General features: G+C 42.1%; 1 protein-coding gene across 7 annotated transcripts in view; it reads left to right on the forward strand.

Annotated features, from left to right (window-relative positions):
• Positions 1–10,398: 10,398 nt before the first annotated feature.
• Positions 10,399–24,434, forward strand: part of NRP1 (neuropilin 1) — a 158,049-nt gene continuing 144,013 nt past the window's right edge. For all 7 annotated transcript variants that reach the window (XM_037986506.2, XM_008002758.3, XM_008002755.3 and 4 more), the window contains exons 1-2: positions 10,399–10,795; positions 14,237–14,411. In XM_037986506.2, coding sequence (XP_037842434.1) covers positions 10,723–10,795; positions 14,237–14,411 — 248 coding nt within the window. In that variant the 5' untranslated portion in view covers positions 10,399–10,722. The remainder of the gene's footprint in view (positions 10,796–14,236; positions 14,412–24,434) is intronic.

Raw genomic sequence — 24,434 nt, forward strand, 5'->3', positions numbered from 1 at the left:
AGGAAGCCTGCTTGGGTAAGGCCCTGGACCCCAGTAAAGGCTTTGGCCCACAGGTTTCCCCTACAACTCTCTCTCTTGCTCCCCACTCACTGGTTGCATGTGTATGTCTCAGACAGTTCCCCACTTCCAGCTGGCCCTGTGAGTCCTGCTCCCCTCCTCTCTGGGACCTGTAAGTAATACACGTCCTCTGCTGTTTCATGTGCTTTGTTGAGTTGCCTCCTCTGTGTCTCCCCTGCCTGACACAGCTGAACCCAGCCTCCTTCCGGGATCTCGTAGAGAGCGAACCGACCAGGGCTTTCCTAGAGAGTAGCTATCTTGGTAGGAATAAACTGAACACAGATCAGATAAGAGGCACAAGGGTGTCTGCTCGTCGAAAGAGATCCCTGTGAGAGAAACACCTGCTCACAGGTGGTCACTTAGGCACTAGGCCTTCCCCCAGGATGAAGAAGTATCCCAAGAAAGTCACACTGTAATCAGCCATGCCCACTTCCTCCACAGCCCCTTCAGGGCAGGGGTTGAGTTTGTAGCCGCTCTTCAGAGAGAGACGTCGGGAACAAATTAGTGGAAAATATGACAAAGCGTTGTGTTCAAAATTGCTCTGAGAGTTGTGGAGAGTGGAGACTGGATTCCCAGTGCAGTGCTCTGAAATTAAGCTGTGCTTTTTGCTTTCATAGGTGAGACTCTCCCTGACAGTGCTCCCATCTCCATTTAAGTGTGTATTTAAAATATTTTTTTAAAGGTAACATTTTGTAAAAGAAAAAACTGGCACCACAGATGTGTGTGGGCCTGTTCCAAATACATCTCAATATAGTCAAGTAATTCTTTTGTTCCAAGACTCTTAACATACTTCGAAAAAACACACCACACAAGATACGCTTTGCAGAAGAACAGTCTGTTCCAAGCCTTTCCTTTTATGATGCTATTGCTGTTATACTGCACACTTTTCACACCTGGAATCCACCAATCATAGCCCCTTAAAAATGTTTCATTTGTTGAGGAAAACTTTGGATTTTAAAAGTGCTTCTCGGGCTCTGTCTTCATGGCAATCTCCCCAGAGTAAATATAATCTCATTTCCTTTACAAAGGCAGTTTTAAATGTCTGAACACAGCAGTACACTCCAACTCCAAGTATGTATAGGTTCCTTACATGCTTATGAAGATATTTTGGAAGGTTCCTTGCCTCCAAAAACCTTCCTCACTTGGCTAACAGTAGTGCCTGCAATCTCACCATTCTATGAGTTAGGTGTTGTGCTCTGCCACTGATCTATTTAAAGATCCTTGTGAGAGGACAAGGAAGAGCAAATAAACATTAGGAACATACACCCAAAAGGAGATGGAGTTAAAAATGAACTCCTCTTGGCTGGGCACAGTGGTTCATGCTGTAATCCTAGCACTCTGGGAGGCTGAAGCGAGTGGATCACTTGAGGTCAGGAGTTCGAAACTAGCCTGGCCAACATGGTGAGACTCCTTCTCTACTAAAAATACAAAACTTAGCCAGGCAGGGTGGTGGGAACCTGTAATCCCGGTTACTCGGGAGGCTGAGGCATGAGAATCACTTGAACTGGGGAGGTGGAAGTTGTAGTGACCTGAGACTGCACCACTCCACTCCAGCCTGGGCCACAGACCGAGACTCCATCTCAAGAAACAAACAAAAAACTCCTCCTGCTTTATAATTTTAGTGACAGCTGACCCTGCATAAAGTACTGGCCTCAGATTTTGAAGTAAAAACTATAGATTCATGCTGTCTGCCACAGCTGGATATTCAAATAAAAAACTGAAAGCAAAGCAAAATAAAACAAACACGACAGACACTAACACCAACCAAAACAAAAACTAAGAACATGTACAGCTGACCTTGAACAACACAGGTTAGAACTCTGCAAGTTCACTTCTCTACAGATTTTATTCTGCCTCTGCCGCTCCTGAGACAGTAAGACCAACCCCTCCTCTTCTACCTCCTCCTCAGTCTACTCTTTATGCAGATGATGAGGATGAAGACCTTTACAATAATCCACTTGACTTCATGAACAGTAAATGTACTTTCACCTCCTCTTTATTTTCTTAATAACATTTTCTTTTCTCTAGCTTACTTCATTGTAAGAACACAGATATAATACATGTACACGATATATGTTAGTTGATGATGTTATTGGGAAGGCTTCTGGTCAACAACAGGCTATTACTAGCTAAGTTTTAGGGAAGTAAAAAATTATATGTGAATTTTCAACTGTGTAAGGGAGGGGTCAGGACCCCTAATCCCTGTATTGTTCAAGAGTCAACTGTACTCTCACTTGAAAACAACTAACTATAACAAAGAGAATGGGCTGCTGAATGGCGGTCACCTGTTCCCACTGACAGCCTGGCGTCCTTTACCCTTTATTTGTATCACAGAATCCAGAGACTCCCTTTTCCTCTTGGAGATGGCCTGTCTGCATTCTGTCTACCACGTGTTCTCATGCTCACAGCCAGGGTGGGCAAATAAGAGTAACCCATCCCCCTTGACAACTAACTGGCCCAGGGATGGGCACACCATCCAACTGGAGCAAATCAGAATTTTATTAATGATAATTACATACTCTGAGGGAGAAAGCACCCTCTGCCTGAACGCTTTCTCAATGATCATGACCTTGAAGGGCCACTTAACTATGGAGCTGTCATTACTACCTTTGACACTGCGTGGAGAATGCTTGCTTGAGAAAGAAGCCAGCTCAGATGAAAACACAGAAGACACCCTGCTGATTGGCATCCACTGAACCAATCAGCAGGGTTACAGCTATGCCTGCAGCCAAGTCCACTCCAAAGTTTCCCTGTTATGACCACTCATCTCTTTTTTCATTAAGCTCATCCAGGTTGTGTTTCTTGATATGCAACTGAAAAACCAGGATCACCACTCACTCACGTACGCAGGACCTTAACAGATGCTTCCTCTTTTATGTAACATGCAAGTTGTTGTCCTTTATCTATATAATAAAATATATGCACTTGACATGACCAGAACTAGTATCAAATATGTAGATGTCAGAGTTAATCTATCTAAGATGGATAACTGTTTTGAAACCCAAGGCACACATTCTCAAATCAAGGTCCAGAGAATTTTAAAAATCAATGAGACAGAAGTTTGCTTTGGCACACAACATTAAATTTGAATGTTTGAGTACATTTGAATGTGAGTCAAATCTGAGTATGTTTAGCTACATCCAGTCCACGCCCCAACATCCCAACGTAATTACTAACTCTGTGAAATCACAAAAAGGTTTAAAAATTCAGAAAAAGAACTACAGTAGAGAAACGTGCCAGACTAGACACAATAGCACAGTATGAAATTAAAGAAGCCATTTGACTTTGTAAAATACAAACTAATGGAAATTCCTGTTAATTTTCAAAAAGATACACCAATTGTGTATGATTTAGCCTTATTTTATTCTAAAGTTTTACTTTCACTTTCTTTAAGATACAGACTCAATTTCAAAACATCCATTTCCCGTGTTTTATTCCATCACGGAATTGCTGCATAGTTTTACCAAATTTGAACCCTCAATGTGCCTCATTTCCGCTACCTGTATCTTGTTAGGGAGAGAAGCAAGAGAATGGTAATACCAAGTTCCACTTTGAACTTTGTGAATGCAAATTATACTAATTAGAGGGTCTCAATGTGTGCTTGCTTTATCGCTTTACATTTTAAATACAAACTGATATGTTTTGTTGTATCACCTGTCACTTTATAATTTTGCTGTTTCAACTTTTACATTTCTATTTTTTCCAGTTTCTGCAACTAAAACTTACAGGGGAAACCTCAAAAAGAGAAAGTGCAGGAGTATCTTTTAGCAAATATTTTCCCTTGCTGTCTACATTGCTATTTATCGTCCCTGCTGGGGTGTTTATAGCATTTGAGCAGGAGGAAAATGTGCCTGCCAAAAGGTAACCTGTTGTACTAACAGGCTGAAGACTTCTTAAAATATAAAAGTTCCAGAAAGGCCTGTTCTGTTCTGCATGACTTCCTCATGTCATATAGGCTTTAGTGTGGATTAAAGCAAGTCCATCAAGGCAGTGCATTCTGTAGCTGAAAATCAACCAAAAAAGTATGAATGTATCACCCCTTACATAGAGGTCAAGATGCTTTGGCAGTCTGATGCTTTAACAGAATACATTAAAGGAAAAAGGCTTTGTTGAAAACAACGCCTTCTGATAACCTACCCAATGCATTTGACTGAAATAGCAAGGCAGGAAATTGTATAACAATTCAAAAAACATCACATATATATCTGAAAAATGTGTGTAATATTGATGTTGAGTCTAGACTTCACAAAACTAAAGAAACATCTTGGTTGTATTTCACTTGAATTATCCAAATAAGCCAGTCTGTGGAGGTCTGGTACAGGATATAAATGATAACTTTAAATTCTTCTTTGGTTATCTCTAGGAGGATAAGGCACAAAGAAGAAAATGCAGGGCAGGGAGGAAGTGAAGACATTATTACAAAGAATTATTTGGTTGGGGGAAACTTTTCCTGCACATCAATAGACACATTCCTTAATGTGCTGTAAATAATGGTTGGAAAATTTTCTTTTTAAAAAGGAACATTTATAGAACACCTACTTTGAGTCACTAAAGCTGAAGTAATACCATTCATATTATATTACTACTTCCTTATGAGTTAAGCAGACTTTTTTGAGTTTCATGAAAAACTAGCCAATTTTTCTAGGAGAATGCATTCTATAGAAAATGTGCTCCCAGCTCAAATTTTCAACTTATGAAGTTATCAAAACAATAACATGATAACAACAGCTTCTTTGGTCAGCCCCTTCAATTGTTTTCTGTTCTCCAGGGACTTTCAGCTCCTCTCCTCCACTGTCATTCTTACTCCAAGGTATGACTTACTTCACAGAGAAAACCAGAGTAGAGAGAAATTGCCCCCCAACCCACCCACTGAAATGACAAATCTTCTTGTAATCACACCCATCAGCTCCTCTTTCCCCAATGCTATAACAGAGCAGCTGTCCCTCTTTTAACTTACGGTAAATCTGTCTATCCGGGCAGTAGATTGTATCCCTTCCTGCCATCCCAGGCAATTAACACCCTGATTACCTTTTCAGTAGTTTAATGTCAACATATCCCCCAATACGAGATTCTATCCATTGGCATTCAAGAATGTTCACAAGTGCCCTATCTTAAAAGCAAACATAAAATAAAATAAAAAGTCAACCTCCCTCCATACCTCTTCCTTCCAGAGCTATTGTCTGTCTCCTCCCCGTTAGTAGAAACTTCCAGAGAGAATTTTATCTTTACTTGTTTTCTCTCTTTCTTTACCTTCTATTGACTCTTCAGCCCATTGCAATCTGGTCTCTAGTCCTGTTCCTCCATCGCCCCACTGAATGACTCTTGGAAGAGTCAACTCTCAGTAACCATCATACCACTAAGTCCAATTGCATTCCAGTCCTCATTGGAGTGGAACTCTTAATAATGTTCCACTCTTGTCCAGAGCTTCCTTTTAGAAATTACCCCTCCTCTTGGCCTTCATGACAATAGGCCCTCCTGGTTTTCCACTTACCTCCCCAGATGCTCATTCTCAAGGTCTTTTATTAGTTCACTGTGGCAATCCAGGCTTTAAAGGGTCCTTAACATCCTATCCTGTGTCTCCTGAAATTTCCTCAGCAATGTTATCCATTTCTTCTACTTTAATTGCCATCATCTACAGGTCAGTGACTCACAAACTTAAAATCTCCAATCCAAACATCTCCTCTGAATTCCTAACTCATCTGATTTTTCTCAAAGAGACCGGAAACTGAACCTAACCCCAATCAAATTCATGATCTTCCTTCCAAATTAACCTTTTGCTAGTGTCCCTTTGCTTACATGAAGGCAATTGCACCCATCAGTGATGAGGGCCTGAGTCTTATGCATCACTGTTGGTAACACCCTCTCCTTCATTGGCTTATCCACCACCACCTGTCCTGTTAGACTTTCTCAGTACATCTGGAATGCATCTTTTCCAATCTCCACTGCCAGGTCCTTGTTGAAGTTCTCCTTTAGATTCTACTATGGTTACTTCAGAACTGGTCTCTTCATTTCTTCCCTTGCACCACCCATAACCCATTCTACAGGCAAATGCCAGAGTCATCTAATAAAAATACAAAATGAAATCACATTCTTTGAGAGTAAATTCAACAATTCTTAACTGTTGTGGCCATTGTTTGATAATTTTAAAATTATTTTTTATTGATTTATTTCGAAATCCCTTAAAATTTTAGCTACTTACATAAAACTATGATTAAATATTAAGAGGCAGCCACTTTTCTATTTTGGTTGCTCAAATTATATTTTAAAGATTGCCCTATTTAAAACAGTCCTTTCAAATTTTGAGTATGTTCTCTCTAATGATGTCTTTATTGATTTGATGAGCGTTTCTGTTGGTTATAATTATTTTAATTTTCCCAATTTAAAAGTAATCCAATGAAGGCAAAATCATTTAATATTATTATCTCCGACAAATAATATAGTTTTCAAATACGGCTACAACCTCTACTCTAGCAAATGTTTTGAATCTAATGTGATTCAAAATTTAGCGTTGTCTTTCTTCATCTTGTTGGTTATTAAAAATACTGTATTACAAAAACTTCACAATGTAACTTTGTTTTAACATTTTAGTCGGTAGTCGTTTCTCCAATATTTGATGAATTTTCAAGGTAAATTTTAAAAGGCTAAAAAGATAGAATCAAAGGAAAGATTCATTTGTTTATTTCCTTCCTTCTCTGTCAGTACAAATCAAGGAGATGGACAAAAATGAGGCCCAGATGACACCCTCGCATGACAGAGTCACTTGACAGAATAACCACATTTAATAGGCTTATTTTAAACACTAGTTAATTACAATTCCAACTTTTAATGTTTTTCCAGTTTCACTTCATCTATTCATACATTTCAAAACTAGGTTAGCTCCTACTAAAAATATGGTGTTGTATTGCTTTTCTGAAATATATGGGTTTGATGTTTTCAAAAAACTTGACTAGACGTGATGCAGTTTTGAACTATCAACCCGAATCTCCATATTGCATGAATCTAGAGTACTTTGAGGGTGTTAGTGGCTCAAATGGCCTTCTGGGAGCAATGGATTTCATCTATTTCTGACAAAGGGATGAGAGCCTGATGAAAGGAATGGAGCAGTTACCACCCAGGCTACTCTTACTGATGGACCACGGTTCCAATCCGACTCAGGGAGCCCCAGCTGAAGGCCTTATTTCTGCAGCACCCCCTAAGTGGGAGTCCAGGAAACTGGGCATTGCCCACTCACAGCCTCTGCAGGGCGTTCTGGGGGTGCGGTAGGGTACTCTTTCCTTCCCTGGAATTGGGTCCTACCAAGTCCAGGGATTTGTTCTATCAGGAAGAATAATGTGCTCTAGAGACCAAAATAAAATCAACCCGGGAACACTGCCAAATTCTTCCTCTGTCTATCACTTATTCTCATATACAGCCGGCCTGTCTCCATGCTGGGGAATTGCAAAAATCTAAAACTGACCCCTCTCACCACTTAGTGGAATCCAACAGCAAAGGAAAAAGGTTATTAGCAAGGACAATTCGCTCTGTACCAACCCACTGGCAGGCAATTCTCAATCAGTACGGTAGGGCTCCATTACCCAGCACTGTGTGTGGAAGCTGAGGAGTCTAGAAAAACCTCAGATCAGCTAAAACCAGGGAAATCAGAGGCAGAACTTAAATATGACATTTCCTTCTGAGTCCATAGTGCATCCCTTATTCGCTGGTTGGAGAAAGCTGGCAAAAGCGCTCAGCTGGAGGCAGGCGTTTCCTGTGTGTTGAGGCGCCGGAGGAGCCATTCCCTTTGGGAAAGGCAGTAGGGAGCGGTGGGCACAAGGTCGGGGTGGGGGCAGTCGCTCCGGAGTGCATGATCCGGTGGCTTTATTTGCTGGCCTGGCGGGTCTAGGCTGGGAAATGCACACTCAGCAGGGAAAGGGGAAGAGAGATTGGCGGCAGTTTTCTAAAAACAACACAGCTCAAGTCTCCCGCGTGTGCCCCCTCGCTCACCCCGCCGAGGCGCAGAGAGATCCAAACGCGCGTCCTGGAGCGAGCGCGGAGGCCGGGTCCCCCCAGGACGCATGCGGGCCTCGGAGACTCCAGGCCGGGTGGCCGCCGCTCCCGCCGGTTTCCCCTTCCCTGTCAACCTGCCAGGTCCTGAGAGGCGCCTCTCTCTCCGAGCCTGGACCGAGGTCGCTCCGGGTCACCCTAAATCTGATGATGCCTCTCACCCGGCGCGGTTAGGAGCTGGGACTGGCGGGGCTGCACCTGGGGAGGCGGCGACGCGCGCGGGTAGTAGCCGAGAGCCCGGGCTGCCTCTGCGGCGCTCGCTCCCCCGGGGTCTGCGCTGGGCGCGGTCGGCGCCCCTGTCTCGCCTCCCGCCTGTCTGGACGCGGGGCTGCCCACGGCTTCGACACTGCTTCTTCCGCTCAACGCAGGCATTTAACTCCCAGCCCTTCGGTGCCCACTTCCCACTCCGCGCCTTCCAAGGGTCCGACAGCTGAGAAGAAGGAGGAAACTAGCAGAGGAAGGAGGCGCCCGGGAGGCCGAGTCTCCAGCTAGGCGACCGGGAATCCCGGGGCTCGTGGGGAGGAGAAGATAGGCTTGACCCTGGGCGAGAGAGTGGCGAGTGCGGGCCCCGCGGGTGCACCCCCCACTGGCCCGGGACCCGCCTGCACCCCGAGGGACGCGCGTCACTGCGCCCAGCCGGAGCCGCGAGCGCGCAGTCCTGGCCTGGGGCCCGCGAGCCTTGGGCTTTCTCCCTGCCCGCCCCTTTTTCTTCCGCCAAAACCTTTGACCAGAGTCTCCTTGCCAGCATTCCTACCTCCCTTTGGCCAGCTATTTGTGCCAGGTAGGAATCAGGCTGCACTTTGGCTATGTGTGTAGACGCCAATCCCCAGGAGGTGTGTGACCTTTTCACCTTACCCACAAACTCCCTGGGAGGTGGCCCGTGGGCATTGACCCTTCTCTGGGGACTGATCGGTGACCGCAACCTGTTTGTTCCCTGAAATGTCCTTGCTTTTCGCATCCACACACGCTTCCTGCAACAGTTCTCGGAAAACCCTCGGAGATGGGCCTGGGGGGCATCCAGCGGGCTGGGGGCACGCGCCGCTGTGGGAAATGGGGGTGGCAGGAGCTCGAGGGCCGGCGTGCACGTTGCCTGTGGCTGGGAGCGGGCACTGTGAGGGCGCAGCCAAGAGCACCCCTCCCCCGTCACTCTTTCCCTCCCTCCGGATGCACAGAGAAACGGAGGTCACCCGACCCCTGATTTCCACACCCCTCCGTAGCACCTGGGCTCCCAGACAAGGTTGGGCGGGGTCGGGAGGCGCTTGCCCCCCAGCTTGGAAAGCGCAGCACCTCCCCACTCCGGTGTTCCCTCTGCCCCAGAGGAACGGGCACCAAATCTCGGGAAACAATGAAGCCTCCGCGGCGCGCAGAGGGCACCCGGGAGCAATCGGCACCCAGCCGCGCGCCCTGATGCGGGCCAGTGAGGCCGCGTGGGGCTGTAACCCGGCCTTGCCCGCCCAGGCCGTCTGACTTCGCTTCACACTGCAGCGACACTGCCACCCCTCTCCCTTCTTCGCGGTGCGGCTTCCACTCCAGCCCGGCTTTCCCCTCCTCGCCCTCCAGTTCTGGGCGGGGGCGTCCAGGGGTGCCCCACTGCTCCCCGCCACAGGTCTCAGGCTGGCGCGATGAGGAGTGGCAGGGGGTGACCCTGCGCTCCTCGCCGCCGCGGGCGCGGGCCCCAGGATTTGAAGTTGCGAGAAGCAGCCGCCACCTCCCGGGCGCTCCGCACTGCGCGGCAGCGGGATCTACGCCTCCAGGAGCTGCCCAGCTCTCCCTCTAGGGGTGCAGAGCGAGCACGCGAGGTGGGCTGGCCAGACTCCGCGGCTGGCACCGACCTCCGCGCCCCTTCCTCCGACGCCCGCACCCACGCGCCCGGGGCGCAGACCCCCAGCGCCTTCCTTCCCGCGGAGATCCCTGCAGGATCTCCGGGAAAGACAGACAGACGGACGGGGAGAGCACTCGGAGGGAAAGTTGTTCCTCCCAGTCTCCTGTCAGGCAATTACAGGCGAGCCCGAGCGGGGAGAGGGGCGGGATGAAGCGAGGGAAGGGCTCCGGAGTGGGGGGAGGCCGCAGGAGGGGAGGAGGGGGTGCAGTTGGTGAAACTCCTCTGTCTCCCGCTCATCTTTTCATTGCTCGTTCCTCTCCTTCCCGCAGACACCCGGACCTCCCCTGGGCGCCAGCTCCGCGGCTCCAACGGGTCCAGAAACAAGCCGGATTTTTTTTTTTCTTCCTGGAAATTGGCTTTGGTGTGTGTTGCCCTACCTCCCTCCTCCCGCTCCCACCCACAGCCCCCGCCTCCCTTTTTTTTTTTTTTTTTTTTTTTTTTTTTTTTTTTTTTTTTTTGAGACATGGCCCGGGCAGTGGCTCCTGGAAGAGGAACAAGTGTGGGAAAAGGGAGAGGAAGCCGGAGCTAAATGACAGGATGCAGGCGACTTGAGACACAAAAAGAGAAGCGTTCCTCTCGGATCCAGGCATTGCCTTGCTGCTTTCCTTTCTCCAAGACGGGCTGAGGATTGTACAGCTCTAGGCGGAGTTGGGGCTCTTCGGATCGCTTGGATTCCCCTCTTTGCTGCATTTCCCCCACGTCCTCGTTCTCCCGCGTCTGCCTGCGGACCCGGCAAAGGGAGAATGGAGAAAGGGTTGCCGCTCCTCTGCGCCGCGCTCGCCCTCGCCCTCGCCCTGGCCGGCGCTTTTCGCAACGGTAAGTGACAGGCGGAGGCGCGGGTGACAGCGGCGCCCAGGCTCCCAGCTGCCCGCCCGGGACCGGGGCTCAGGCGGGGCTTCCCGGGATCAGCCGGGAACAACCGACTCCCGGGCAAAGGAAACTTTTATCTGGGAGGAGAGATGAAGAAATGAGATCAGGCGGTTTAGGGCAGGAGGATTTCAGGTCTTTGGGCTCCCTCCTGACGTTGATCGTTGGGCTGCGGGGCTTTTCCTTACCTCCGCTACAAGACAGAGCTGCCTACCTTCCCGGATCAGCACGCCAATTATCTTAATAATGTTTCCTCCCAAAGGCAATTAGAAGAGACTCCCTTTCAAAAATCTGATGGCTGTTGAAAGTTAATGAACACTTTACCAGGAGATCTTACTTCCTGGTTCCTTTGCTGCGCCCCTAAGCCGTTTCCTCTGGTGGGTGATGGCCAGAGATATCGGTTTGTGGGTAGATGAAACTCCCTCCCCCGCCTTTGTACATCTTCCCTAATCTGTCTGGAGTATGACTGAAAGTTACATGGTATCAATACAGTACTCTGATATATACAGTGTAAGGCACCAGGATATCTGAAAATCCCTAAGCTAGTTGCAGCTTCCACTCAGCTTTTAAAACCACTCACTGTCAAGTAAATGAAAAACTATACTGGGGTCTAAACAGTACCATGTAACCTAAATAATGTGTTTTAAAATGGGATCTGGTTGTAGGCATGTTTGACTTCACACTGTAAAGTAAGTGCAGGCAAGGGTATGCAATTATCTTTACAGTAAGTCGTCAGCAATTGTTATTAACTAATGATCAAATATTTACTTTTGTCTGGCTTAGATTTCAATCACAGTAATTAGAAGAAAAGAACATCCACTACTTACTGTGGTATATTGTTTTAATAAGAGACCGCGAGTGGAGGGCCTCATACCAACAGGAATTTAAATCACATCTTTATGATGGAAGTTAATCTCTCTAATATGCTTTTTCAAGGTTTTGTGATTTCAGCAATGGATTTCCCTCAGCAGCTACCAAGCAGTATTCTAAAGAGATGCTTAAAGCAAAACACATGCAAAAAAAAATTATGAACATGGAGTTCAACTTATTAGTGAACCCAAGTTGATGGCATTTTTCTATAATCTGGCAGGAAAGCAAGACACAAAAAATTATGAATGTAGAGTTCAATTTATTAATGAACCTGAGCTGGTAGCATCTTTTTATACTCTGGCAGGGAATGAAATAGCATTCTCGTCCAACTGAAAGAGCTCAAATGGTTGGACTAGAAATTATAGGAACCCTGTCCTCCACAACTCTTTGAGACTAAATCCATAGCAGGAGTGTTCACAAGATAGATTTGAAGCTCAATGCAAAGAGCTATCAGACTTTAGGTTGTGAACTACACAAATATATATGCAGTATACACACACACACACACACACACACACACAATTCTTAATTTTCTTAGCAGAAATGTGGGGAATGCTGAAAATCTGGCTTTAGTTGGTGAGCTTGACCAGCAAAAGCCAAGTTGCTATGCTTGAAGTGACCAGAGCCAGAAAATGCCACTGTAACTCAGCAGAACCTCTTAAAGCCACGTCCACCTCCTCTAAGTAACCAGTGTCTGCTAAATTAATTCATTAACCTTATTTAGGACTAATGGTCCAGAGTCATTAGAAATTGCTCCTTCTTAATCAACTGCTAGAGAGATTTAACAGAGCCAGGGAGTCTAGCAGTCCACATTATCTTATTACACTGTCACTTTCTCAGAAGTCACAGATTAAAGAGCTCTGGTGTGGTACCAAGTCCACCTAAATGTCTTCTGAAGTGACTCTGCTGAGTGACTAGAACCAGGGCTGTTTTATTTCACTCCTGTAGCAGATGCCAGACACTACCATGATGTTTGTCCAGAGCTGGAGGAGACTTCATGAGACGAGGTCACTTTCCAAGTTTTCTGCACATTCAGAATAATGCAAGAGTCTCAGTAGAATCACAGAACAGAGTCCAACATGATCATTAGCTGGGATTTTGAACTCCAGTTACAACATCATTTCTTCCTGGCAAACCTTACACTTTTACAAGCCAATGCAAAGGAAACCAGAATAAGACTACCCCCAGTCTAAGGAACAAAGTCAAGCACCTAGTGATTGAGAAAAACAATATAACTTATATTGTCTTCTTTTTTAATTTATGGGAAATGATTTCTGTGATGCATGTAGCTTTACGTATTTTTGATGTGCACTTCATCTTTCATTTCCATTTGACCTGGTTTTCCTGTAATAAAATTCTGTAGATTTATAAATTCATGCTGAGAGCAAAGAATGCCATTCTCTTTCCACAGAGAATCTATTAGATGCAGCGTTAAAATCTATATATACCATTACTGAAAATTTGTGATTGATAGGCTTATATATTTCACTGCTTTCATACCTGTTTCTCTTGTATAGTTTATGCACCGAATTTTTATTGCTCAAAATTAAGCATCAATAAATGTGGCAGCATTTCAGGCTGAGGTGCTCCAGTATGAAATCCATCATAAAATGTGACAATGAGAATCTATGCTGAACAATAAGGCAGCCCAGAGACTAGTTTATTTGGTTTATTTGGCTTCACTTGAGCATTTTTGAAGTGAAGGCTCAAAACGAGTTAGCTCACCTTTCCCAGAATGTGAGAATGTGGGTTACCATACGTGATACCCACACCTGTGTGGTGGGTTATTTTCCACCCAACATTTAGGTAATTAGAATTAATGCCATGTGGCTATTTACTTTTTTTTTTTTCCCTGCCCCTTTGCTTTGATCTGATTTTTAAGAATGAACAACTTTACTTGGAGAAGTAAAGCAGAATTATTTCTGCTTCACCAGATATACTTTGTTCTCTGTTGATTTGGATCTCAAGAGCAGAGATAACTCGAAATCACTTAGATTTATGGGCAGATAAAACAACAACAACAAAAGGTTTGGCTTTAAGCCAATCAAAGACAATCCCCACTGATCAATGACATAGACCAGGCTTATCATCAAAAAACAACACAAGGGGTCGAACAGCATCTTTCAGTCACTTTCCACTTAGAACTTGCTACTTAATGTGATTACACTTCTTGGGGGATAATTAAGTCTAGCAGAAGCTCCCAGGGGACCATGTTAACATCAATTGAGGGGATTTAATGTTTTTAATGCTAGAAGACCTTTTCCTTAGGAAGAAACTTCGGGACTGGGCGAAGAGTCCTCTCAGATCTCAGTTGGCTTTCTGCCTGAGTCAACCTTCCTGAGATCAAAGAGTGTTTTTTTGTGGAGTGTTGCACTCAGGGCCACACGAAGGACTTACGGGGACCTTTAAAGTTCCCCTTAAAAAGTTAGGGAATGTTTAATAACCGGTAATTTATATATAAAGCTAGATTACCTAAGAGGTTGTCAGGAAAGATCTACTAAAATCTTACTTTTATTGCAGATAAATGTGGCGATACTATAAAAATTGAAAGCCCCGGGTACCTTACATCTCCTGGTTATCCTCATTCTTATCACCCAAGTGAAAAATGTGAATGGCTGATTCAGGCTCCGGACCCATACCAGAGAATTATGATCAACTTCAACCCTCACTTCGATTTGGAGGACAGAGATTGCAAGTAAGTGGGAATGTGTTTGAACAGGGCACCACAGCACCATCTAGTGGTCACGCCTGTCTACGGGGGGGGAAGTCAGTGTGTACGATGTAGATTATAAATGGATCCAGGAGGGATTCCAATCTCAGCCAGATTATATGTCAATGGTATAGAAATTGAATTACATTAAGTGATTTCTGAGTTCCCCAAACCAGGAAGATTATAGTTAAATGTGTAATCTCTCATACTCCTTCCTGTTAGCACGTTTGGTTTGGGAACTCTTTTGTTAAGAAATGTATACACTATGTATGTTTCTTTTTGCTTTTTTTTTTTTTTTTTTTCCTGGAGAGAGGAAGAACTAGAAACTCAAAAATCTCACTTGCATTTTTATGAAATACAGTGGATTGCTAATATACATCGCATCCACAGATAGTGGGATTGGAGATCTCACTATTTGAGATATACTGAACTGTGGCACATCTTATGATTAAGAACGGCATCTTACTAAGTTTGACATGGAAAAAGCAAAAGCAAATTGTCATTGAATAATGACAATTATTCTTACTAAGTTTGACATGGAAAAAGCAAATTGTCATTGAATAATAATAAGGCCTACATGATAAGCCAGATGAGGGGTTTTGTAAATAGTGGATTACTGATTAAAATACTTTTATGGAAAATGCTAGAAAATAATTGGTAAGACACAATGAATACAATGGGAACTCAAATACACATCAGTGTTTCATCCATCTGCTTAGTCTTGCTATCTCTTTCTATTGTTAAGTTTCTAAACATTAACTTATGCCAGATTTCGTTATTATGAAGATATTCTTGCTACGAGACAGTCGAAATTATATTTCCTCACTTTATGTGAAAGAACTGGTATGTGGATATTGCTTTCCACAATATCGAAAGTATGTTTTTACCTTGCACGTAGCAGTCCACTCGGATACATATTTGCTGGTCTCTCTTGACACCCAGCAGACCCCCTGTCTTTGTCTTTTACACGTTATCCCATTCTGACGCACTGAAAGTGGTGTAGTCTCCAGAGACTTGAACCTGAATATCCATCTTTTATTAAGTTTGTACATATATAAATAGTTTTATCAAAGAAAAATAATCAATTTAAATCTCAATTCTAAAGTGTTTCTCAGGGACTGAGGTTTTTGCAAGTTTTAAAGTGGGTCAGTTTGGTGTAACTGTGTATGATATCTATAGACTACTGCTACCACTGGACCTAAATATTATTTTGCAAGTATATTCATTGTTAAAGACAGTCTATTTGAACACACGTTTCTTTTGGGAAAGAACAGAGTAGTATCAAAATCTTCCTACCTGTAGAAAGCGCTCAACAACCTGTTGAGTTGGTGTAAACTAGCTTTTCATGGTCAGGCAGATGAGGGCATCTGGTTCATTCAACATTTTAGTGCCTAGAGAATTAGTATAAATCCATAGGCTGATGATCAGTTTCCAAATAATCAATGTATACTACAGTGCAATAAAATTACACCAATTCCAATTTAATCTTTGCTTTGTGATTCAGAAGTGCTTCAGGGCATTATATTGACTTTTTAATTGTGTATGGAAGTTGCCATTAATTGTGTTACAGTGACTGCTTGGAAACAAAGAGTTCATTGTATTTATTTATTTATTTTGCTAATATTCTTTATGGTGGTTTTTACAGTGTCAATCACCTACACAATCTGGATACTTGTTTTCTATTATATTTCATATACTTCATTATTATTATTATTATTATTAGTAGTAGTAGTAGTAGTAGTAGTAGTAGTAGTGGTATTTGCTTTTTGACCATGTTTAAACTGCTATAGAAGAACTTCTGGTAAAACTTACTCAAGTAATAATATTATTCCAAAAAATAAAGTGCTGTTAGAATTCAATAAACTGACGTTTACTAATTTCTAATCTGGAAATCATGACCATCAATACGTGTAACATAATACTTAAAGAATTCAGAATAATCACTAGTTATTGGCAGTGGTGTGGTGGTAAATGTTTAACAGCTGGCTCTTTGGAGAAGACAAGTCAAGTCCTGATCTGTATGTAGCACATGCCAATTTCTGTGGTGTGAATACTCTCATCATAGCCAATTTCAAACTACCCATGTGATGTCACTGCCCAGACTAGCAAAGAAATGTGCACAGTTGGTTCTTATGAGCTGGTGGGCGCCAGATCCAGCACACAACAGTAGTAGAAATTTAAGAAGGGAAGCCAGTTGAATCACTTAATATATGTAAAGGGCTTACAATTCTATTTGCACACACATTTCTTCTGGGAAAGAACAGAGTAATATAAAAATCTTCCTACCTGTAGAAAGCACTCAACAACCTGTTGAGTTGGTGTGGTAAACTAGCTTTTCATGGTCAGGGAAATGACGTCATCCGGTTCATTCAACATTTTGGTGCCTAGAGAATTAGCATAAATCCATAGGCTGATGATCAGTTTCCAAATAATCAGCGTATACTAATTATTACAACAGCATCTCACACTATTACGATAGTGTCTAGCTTACAGTGGTGTCTAGCTCACAGTTAACCTTAAATAATGTTTTGTCATATCATGGTGTCAGGTGGGGTATGAAGGGATTAAAGGAGCACCTTTTTGGTTAGTTTTCTTTTTAAAAAGTACAATAAAGGATTATTGTAATTCACAGAAAATGACAATTTTAGTGATATCAGCAAAGTATTTGAGAAACTGACATGACTGAGAAGATGTTACATAACAACCTTATGATGGTGACTTTGCTTTTTTAATGCTATAGAGTAAGGTGATTTCTTAATTGTCCCAACTGAGGCTTTGCTCTCTGTGAAGGTGCCATCTCCTGACCAAAGTTGAAAGGCTGATATGTTTAGCCTGATGAAGTCACTGGAGATTAGATCCATGGAAAATATCTTCGCGCTGTGTTTTGAAGTGTTGCAATGTGATCTTTTTATCAATGAGAAACTCCAGAAAGATACAGGAAGACCAGCATAAGGCATTCCTTTCACTATCTTTCTAAGCTGATTCATATGAATGACTCGTGCTCAGTGTTGAAGGGTGCATTTGAGATTCTACAAATGTGGCAAAATTCTTACCTCCTTTTGTGAAGGCTTTGAGACGAATCCACAGTTCTAAATTTTACAGGGGATTGGAATACTCCAAGAAACAAAAAACAAAAAACACAGGAACACCAGAAATTCTTTGAAGAACAAATTCATAGACTTCAAAGTTTAGATTAGATTCCTAAACACATGGTTTTGTTATTAGGGTTTTTGTTGTGTTTTTTTTGTACTTTATATCAGGTTATTTACAAAAGTGGATTTGAAGTGGCACAAAACTAGGCACAGTTAAAACCACATTCAGAAAGCTGGTGAGCTTTTAGTTATCACTCCTTTTAAGAACAAACTATTCATCTTATTTAAGATATTTAATACTTTTCCTTGTTTCAGCTACATTATATGTCTGTTGGCAGTAAAAAATATTTGCTATACTGATGTCATAGGGTTACTAGTAGGATCAAGTAGTAGATAGGAAAGCCCTTTTAAAAGGTAAAAGTGACCCTCAAAATAAGTTATCATTATTATGATATCTTTAACAAGTTGGTGATTATTAGAACATTTGGAAATATGAAACTAAACGTACGTCAAACTAAATCTGTTGATCCAGTAATGAGATGATTTGCACATGATACACCCTGCATTTTCTGTTGAAATGGTCAGTACTTGTACAGTCAACTTTCACCCTGAGAAAGCTTAAGAAATCGATGTCTTAGCACATTTGCTTATTGTGAAACACCTTTGAAACCCAAGTAAACAGTTTTCTTTTGCAGAGTATAGGGATGGTTAAGTCATTAGACCAGCCACATAGTTCTGGCAGAAAAAAAATATTTTTATTCAGATTGTTATTGTTTTATATATAATTAGGTAAAAAACATCATTTCATAATCTTAACAATACAGTATACAGTCACAACTTCTCATGTGAATAGCACCAAGACTGACCCAGTTCATAAGAAATTCTGGACCATACTTTGCAAAATGGTTGTTAAGTTTTTGCAGTTAAGTTTTGCTATCAAAGGTAGATATTTCATTAGGAAAATTAAATGTGTAAGTTGTGCCCCAGTTAGTTTTAAAATGTAACATTCTGTGTCTATGCCACCACTGAATGAGGTTTCATTTCAAATAAGCATCAGAACCATAATACTATAACCCCTTAATTCTTTCACTGAACAAGAATTGGTGTAAATCAGTCAGTCAACAGAGCAGTGGAGCGTCTGTCTGCAGGGCTAACACAGGCCTGGGATTTCTAGCTAGATATATGCATGATTTTATTATTCAGTTGAGAGGATTCTAGAGAATGCTCACCGAAGCAGGTATTAAGGGAGAGGAAGGAATGTTGATTTCTTTTTTGCTAGCAAAATCCTGCACACTTGTGAAGTGTCAAAACATAATTAAAAGTAGAAAAGCAACAAAGAAGTGACCAGTGGAGAGTTCTCGGAATGACATGTTCATTGCACATTGAAAATGGCTTTCAGTATTTACATTGAACTAGTTAGATCTTACTCCACTAAAGTTTTCTTCAATGGTAAGGCAGACATCTTGACTCTCATAAAAGTTTATATCTGTATAATAAACAAGAATGTCATTGATACGGTAGTTAGAATTTATGAAACTTCTCCAGTTTCCCAGCAATGCACACAATCAGCATGATAATTTATAATGGTTTGTGACAAATACTGCTGAGCAAAGAGGTGTGTGGTTACATTCAGATCAGATGTCACCATCCAGGGAGCAATAAACATCTCACAGACATTGGGTTAAAAACATTAAGGAAATGAATGCAAAGCTCTAACAAAAGTCTAAAAAGGTGGTAGCGTTGGGGGAATCAAACCCAGTAGTGCTTTTCCTACCGACAAGAAGAAAATCTTACCTACCGACGTCAGTGTCTGATTTGAAGTGCTGTTTCATATCATGGCATAGTAGCTTTTTTCATCTATGATTTAGATTCGTAATCTCTCCTATGTGTAACCAATAATAGGCATATTTTTCCTAACTCAATGCATTCAAAGGATGATTGCATTCTTGTAACTTCATAAGAAGTTTAACCATAGTGAAATTATAAGCAAATAGAGATGATATTCTTTTCAGAATTGTGTTGGAATAATTCACACATTGTTTCTTTAATGCTACTTGTTAAATTACCTACATTATTACAAACTTTGAAACAGTGCTCATGTCTTTTATTTTCAGAGGATATAAACTTATGGAATGAAAAATAATCTGCCCCTTGGTTTCTCAAATCTGATTATTCCTGCACATTTACATTTATTCCTGCACATTTGCACTTATTGGCACTTTTTGGAGTATAAATTCCATTTTCTGTTTTCCTGAGTAATATTTTCTGTTTTAATCTTTCCTTATTATTATTAGCATGGATTTTTTAGGATTAATTTGGATTTTTTAAAAATGTTACATTAAAATACTATTTATCTCAATCACTGAGTTTTTGGCTTTTTGTATCCAAGGGAAGTGCCTCACTCTAGTCCTGTATTTCAGAGCATCACTTACACTAAAACAAAATCCTTGTTTTATGGGAAACTGAATTTTTTAAGCCAAAATACATCTCTATTTTCCATATGAAATAGAGAAGAATATATACCTTTAGTAAAGTATAATATGTATTCAGAAAAATACACAACACAAGTATAAGAGCTGATAAAATTTTGCAAGGTGGATACATCCACAAAATCAATCTAGAGGCCAACATTTCCAGCTTCCTAAAAGCCCTCTGATGTCACTTTTAGTCACCAACTTTTGCCCTCAAGGGCAATTGATGTCCTAACTTATGCAACTTCATTTTTATACATTTCAAAATCAGCTAAAACTAAACTAGAGTCTTAGAAGTTTTTATGTACCGGCCAGGCACGGTGGCTCACTCCCAAATTTTGGGAGGCAGAGGTAGGTGCATCACTTGAGGTCAGGAGTTCAATTGAAAACAGCCTGGCCAACATGGTGAAACCCCGTCTCTACTAAAAATACAAAATTAGCTGGGCATGGTGGTGCATGCCCGTAGTCCCAGCTACTCAGGAGGCTAAGGCAAGAGAATCACTTGAACTTGGGAAGCAGAGGTTGCAGTGAGCCGAGATCTGTGCCATTGCATTCCAGCCTGGGCAACAGGAGCAAAATTCTGTCTCAAAATAAGAAGCCTGTGGGTACTATCCTTGAATACGGACAGTGAAAGTCTTTGGAGTGGATATAGAAAAAAATAGGCACTATTTCTAATCAAAAAGCAGAATCCTACTGATGCATTTTCTAATTATTTTCAGTGGCTACTGAAGGAAATATCTCATCTTTATTTCAAAGTTTTCAATCTGGAGCCTGCTTTTTATGCAGGTTTTATGTGCAAGCAAATTCAGAAATATTTTCCTTTGCCTTATTTTTCTTCATCCTTTTATTTCTGGTTTTGATCTCTAGTGACTTCTCAATATGAGAGGCACCGCCACCAAGCTCAGGTCAATTCAAAAACTATTGGTGGAAGAATGAACCCTCCTCAGAACAACTGCAGGCCAAAGTTGTTACTACTACTTGCAGCATCCTTGGTTATTACTCAGGCAGATAATTATCTACTTTCTTCCTTTTGATTTTTTTCCCCATTAGCACTGAATTTAATTTGAACTGAGCCTCCAGTCTTTAATAAAATTAATTTACTTGATTATTCTTTAGTATAAGCAATCACATTTGATCATAATGAATTTTGAGTATTACGAGGTTGTTTTGTGTTAGGCATTTCTGTAATTTAAAGGAAGCAACTTTTGCGAGTTAAAGGAGAAGGCTGGTTGAAATCTTATCAAACTGAATCAACATGTGCATGGCATTTCCAACGAGATTTCACTTTAGGGAGCAGCACTTAACTGATCCAAGTGAGACATATGCCTTCAGCCGGCATGCACATTCTCAGCTCCTTTCTTTCCAGCATAAAACTTGATACTTGCATGCCTGCTGACATGGATCCACAGAAGCACACACACAAACACATATGTGTGTGTAAAGGAAGCTAAAAAATAAACGTAACTAATTGCAGTGGTAGTATTCATCCAGGCTGATCATTAAGCCTAAAGAAAAACAAGAAACAAAAATTCGTGTTTGGATCAGGTTCCAAATGCCTTTTGCCTGGGTGTTCGTTATCCATCCTGATTTTAAGAGTCAGTGGCCTGGCAGTTCATTGCACCTTGAGAGGAGGGTTTTCCTGCTCTTCTCTGGTTGATTGGCCTGTATCTGGTATCTAGAGCAGTTAGTACTGTCTTATGGTTGAAACAATTCAGAATCTTCACAGGTAGCTTAGGAAGTGAAACACGTTCATTCAGAGCTATACTAAGTTCTGCAGAGGAGCAGAGGAAGGAAAAAAAAAAAAAAACAGAGTATTTTGGCTTCCATCTACTCAATTCCTTTGTAGAGTTCAAGTTCATGGAGAACTTTTGCCTTGTAACATGATCCTCCTCATCAAGCCCAGGTCTTTATAGCTAGATCTTCTTTCATAAAGATGCTGCTTTCTTCTTTAATTTAAATAATCATAGAGTGTTTGGGAAGGAATCATTATGACTGGTTTTGTTTTTTTTTGAAAAAACTATTTATTTATTTAAAACATAGAAAGATGGGGGTGGGGGGGGACTTCTCACTATGTTGCCCAGGCTGGTCTCGAACTCTTGGGCTAAGCCATTCTCTGCCTCAGCCTCCCAAAGTAATGAGATTACAGGCGTGAGCCACCATGTCCAACCTATGCCAGGCTCTTGCTGTTGAGTCTTCAATATGTGCCCACTATGGGGATAAGAACTCACTTTTCTCTTATCCTCATTTGACAGCTGAGATCCCTGAAGTTTGGAAAAGTTATATCAACAGAACCCAAATAAACAGTTGCTGCCTCACAAATCTTTCTGTCTTTGTGATCAAAGTCACACTTGGATGTGTCTGGTGAATGAGGAAATTCTCATGAAACGTTACCAGCTTATTTTTTCTTCAAGCAACTCTTTTCTTTTATTAACAAGTTCTCAAGAAAGTTTAAGTATCAGCCAACTAATTCTGAGGAAGGGCTTAATTTTTAAACTTTAAGTTCAGATTAAATAAGCACTTGTGAAAACTGTGCACAGAAACTTTCAACCAGTCGGTGGTTTTCCACTCAACTGAAGCTTGGCGGGAGTGGTGGCTCAGGTCTGTAATCCCAGTACTTTGGGAGACGGAGGTGGGAGGATTGCTTGAGGCCAGAAGTTCAAGGCTAGCCTGAGTAACATAGCAAGGCCCTCTCTCTACAAAAAATAAAAAATTAGCAAATTGTGGTGGTGGGCACCTGTAATCCCAGTGCTTTTGGGGGCCAAGGCAGGAAGATCGCTTAGGCCAGGAGTTTGGAGTTTGAGGTGACAGTGAGCTATGATCTCGCCATTGCACTCCAGTTTGGGCAACAAAGCAAGATTTTATCCTTAAATTTTTCAAAGAACAAATAAATAAAAACTTGCTTTAACTTAGGAATGGAAATCCTGGGAAATAAATGTCTAAATTCTAGTGCTTTTTGTTGATGGAGTTTAAAAGCACAAAGCACATATAAATACAATGTTTATTTAAAGCCCGACAACCAGGCCGCACGTGGGTTTGATCTGTTCATCCGGTAAAAGGGCATATTAGATATCACTGTGTCCAATGCTTGTTCTTAGGCCCAGAGGTAAGAAGGCCTCATTCCCTTCCAAGCGCTGGTCATTTACTTAATCTCAGGTAAATAGTAGGGAAGTGTTCTTCTCCCATGGCTCCCTCATTCATACAATTTCGATTCTTGCATTTGTCACGGTGGCTCTGTAAGGGTTAAAGGGAGACTGTTTGCTCAGGCACTGGGTTCCTCGGAGAAATGGAAGAGTGTTTTCTGAGAAGAAACAGATGCTCCAGTGTATTTTGTTTTTATCTGGGCGGATACTTTGTACAAGCAGCCAGCCAGGTTGGAGGTGATGGCCTGCTGCTTCTGTGATAGACTGCTATGTCACAGAGAGAGCTTCCAGTCCCGGGCCGTAAGAGGATGCTAACTGTCTCTCAATTCCAGTTCTTATATTTCTCCGGAATAGCCGAAGATGGCAAAGGCCAGTCGATATGGTCACAATTCCAAGTCCTTTTCTGACTCTCTGTTTGTTGGACGCTACCAGCAGGGCAGCTATTATGCAAGATACAAGCAACCTGGGAAGTGGCATGGAAAGAATTAAGACGTGGTCAGAATCTTAATCTTACATAGATCACTTCAAAATATTTAAAGGCACTACATTCTTACATTTAAAGAGAAAAAGAACACACTCTCGACTCAAAGATTAAAAAACAAACACAAGTCTCTACAAACCTGGAAGAGCTGAGGCTAACTTGGTCCGATGAGAGATTAGGTTGTTTTAGATGTGGTAACCCCTGGGTAACTAAGATCACTGTTTTATCTTTTAAAAAAAAATCTCAGTTCATAGTCGTCTGTCTTTTTTATTCTCAAATAAAGTGAGAAAGTGGACATTTATTTGTTTACACATTTGATCACAGAAAAGATGGTAAAAATAAATTAAAATGTAAATTTCTAGCCAGGTGCAGTGGCTCACCTATAATCCCGGCATTTTGGGAGGCCGAGGCAAGCGGATCACGTGAGCTCAGGAGTTCGAGACCAGCCCGGCCAATATGATGAAACCCTGTCTCTACTAAAAATACAAAAATTAGCTGGATATGGTGGCATGTGCCTGTAATCCCAGCTACTCAGGAGGCTGAGGCAGGAGAATTGCTTGAACCCAGGAAGCAGAAATCACAGTGAGCTGAGATCAGGCCATTGCACTGTAGCCGGGGCGTCACAGAGAGACTCTGCCTCTAAAATAAATAAATAAATACATAAAATGTAAATTTCTAGATCAACTCACTGTTTGGAAAGATGGCAGCCAGTCAAACTGACGAATTCCAGTTAATGTGACAGTCTGACCGCAGCACTCTATTTTGCCTTCCAACACCCATCTCTGTAGAGTCCTCATTCTAACTGTACAAGTGCTCATCCCCCG

The sequence above is a fragment of the Chlorocebus sabaeus genome, chromosome 9 (genome assembly GCF_047675955.1).
Source record: "Chlorocebus sabaeus isolate Y175 chromosome 9, mChlSab1.0.hap1, whole genome shotgun sequence".
In the NCBI taxonomy this organism is placed as follows: Eukaryota; Metazoa; Chordata; class Mammalia; order Primates; family Cercopithecidae; genus Chlorocebus; species Chlorocebus sabaeus.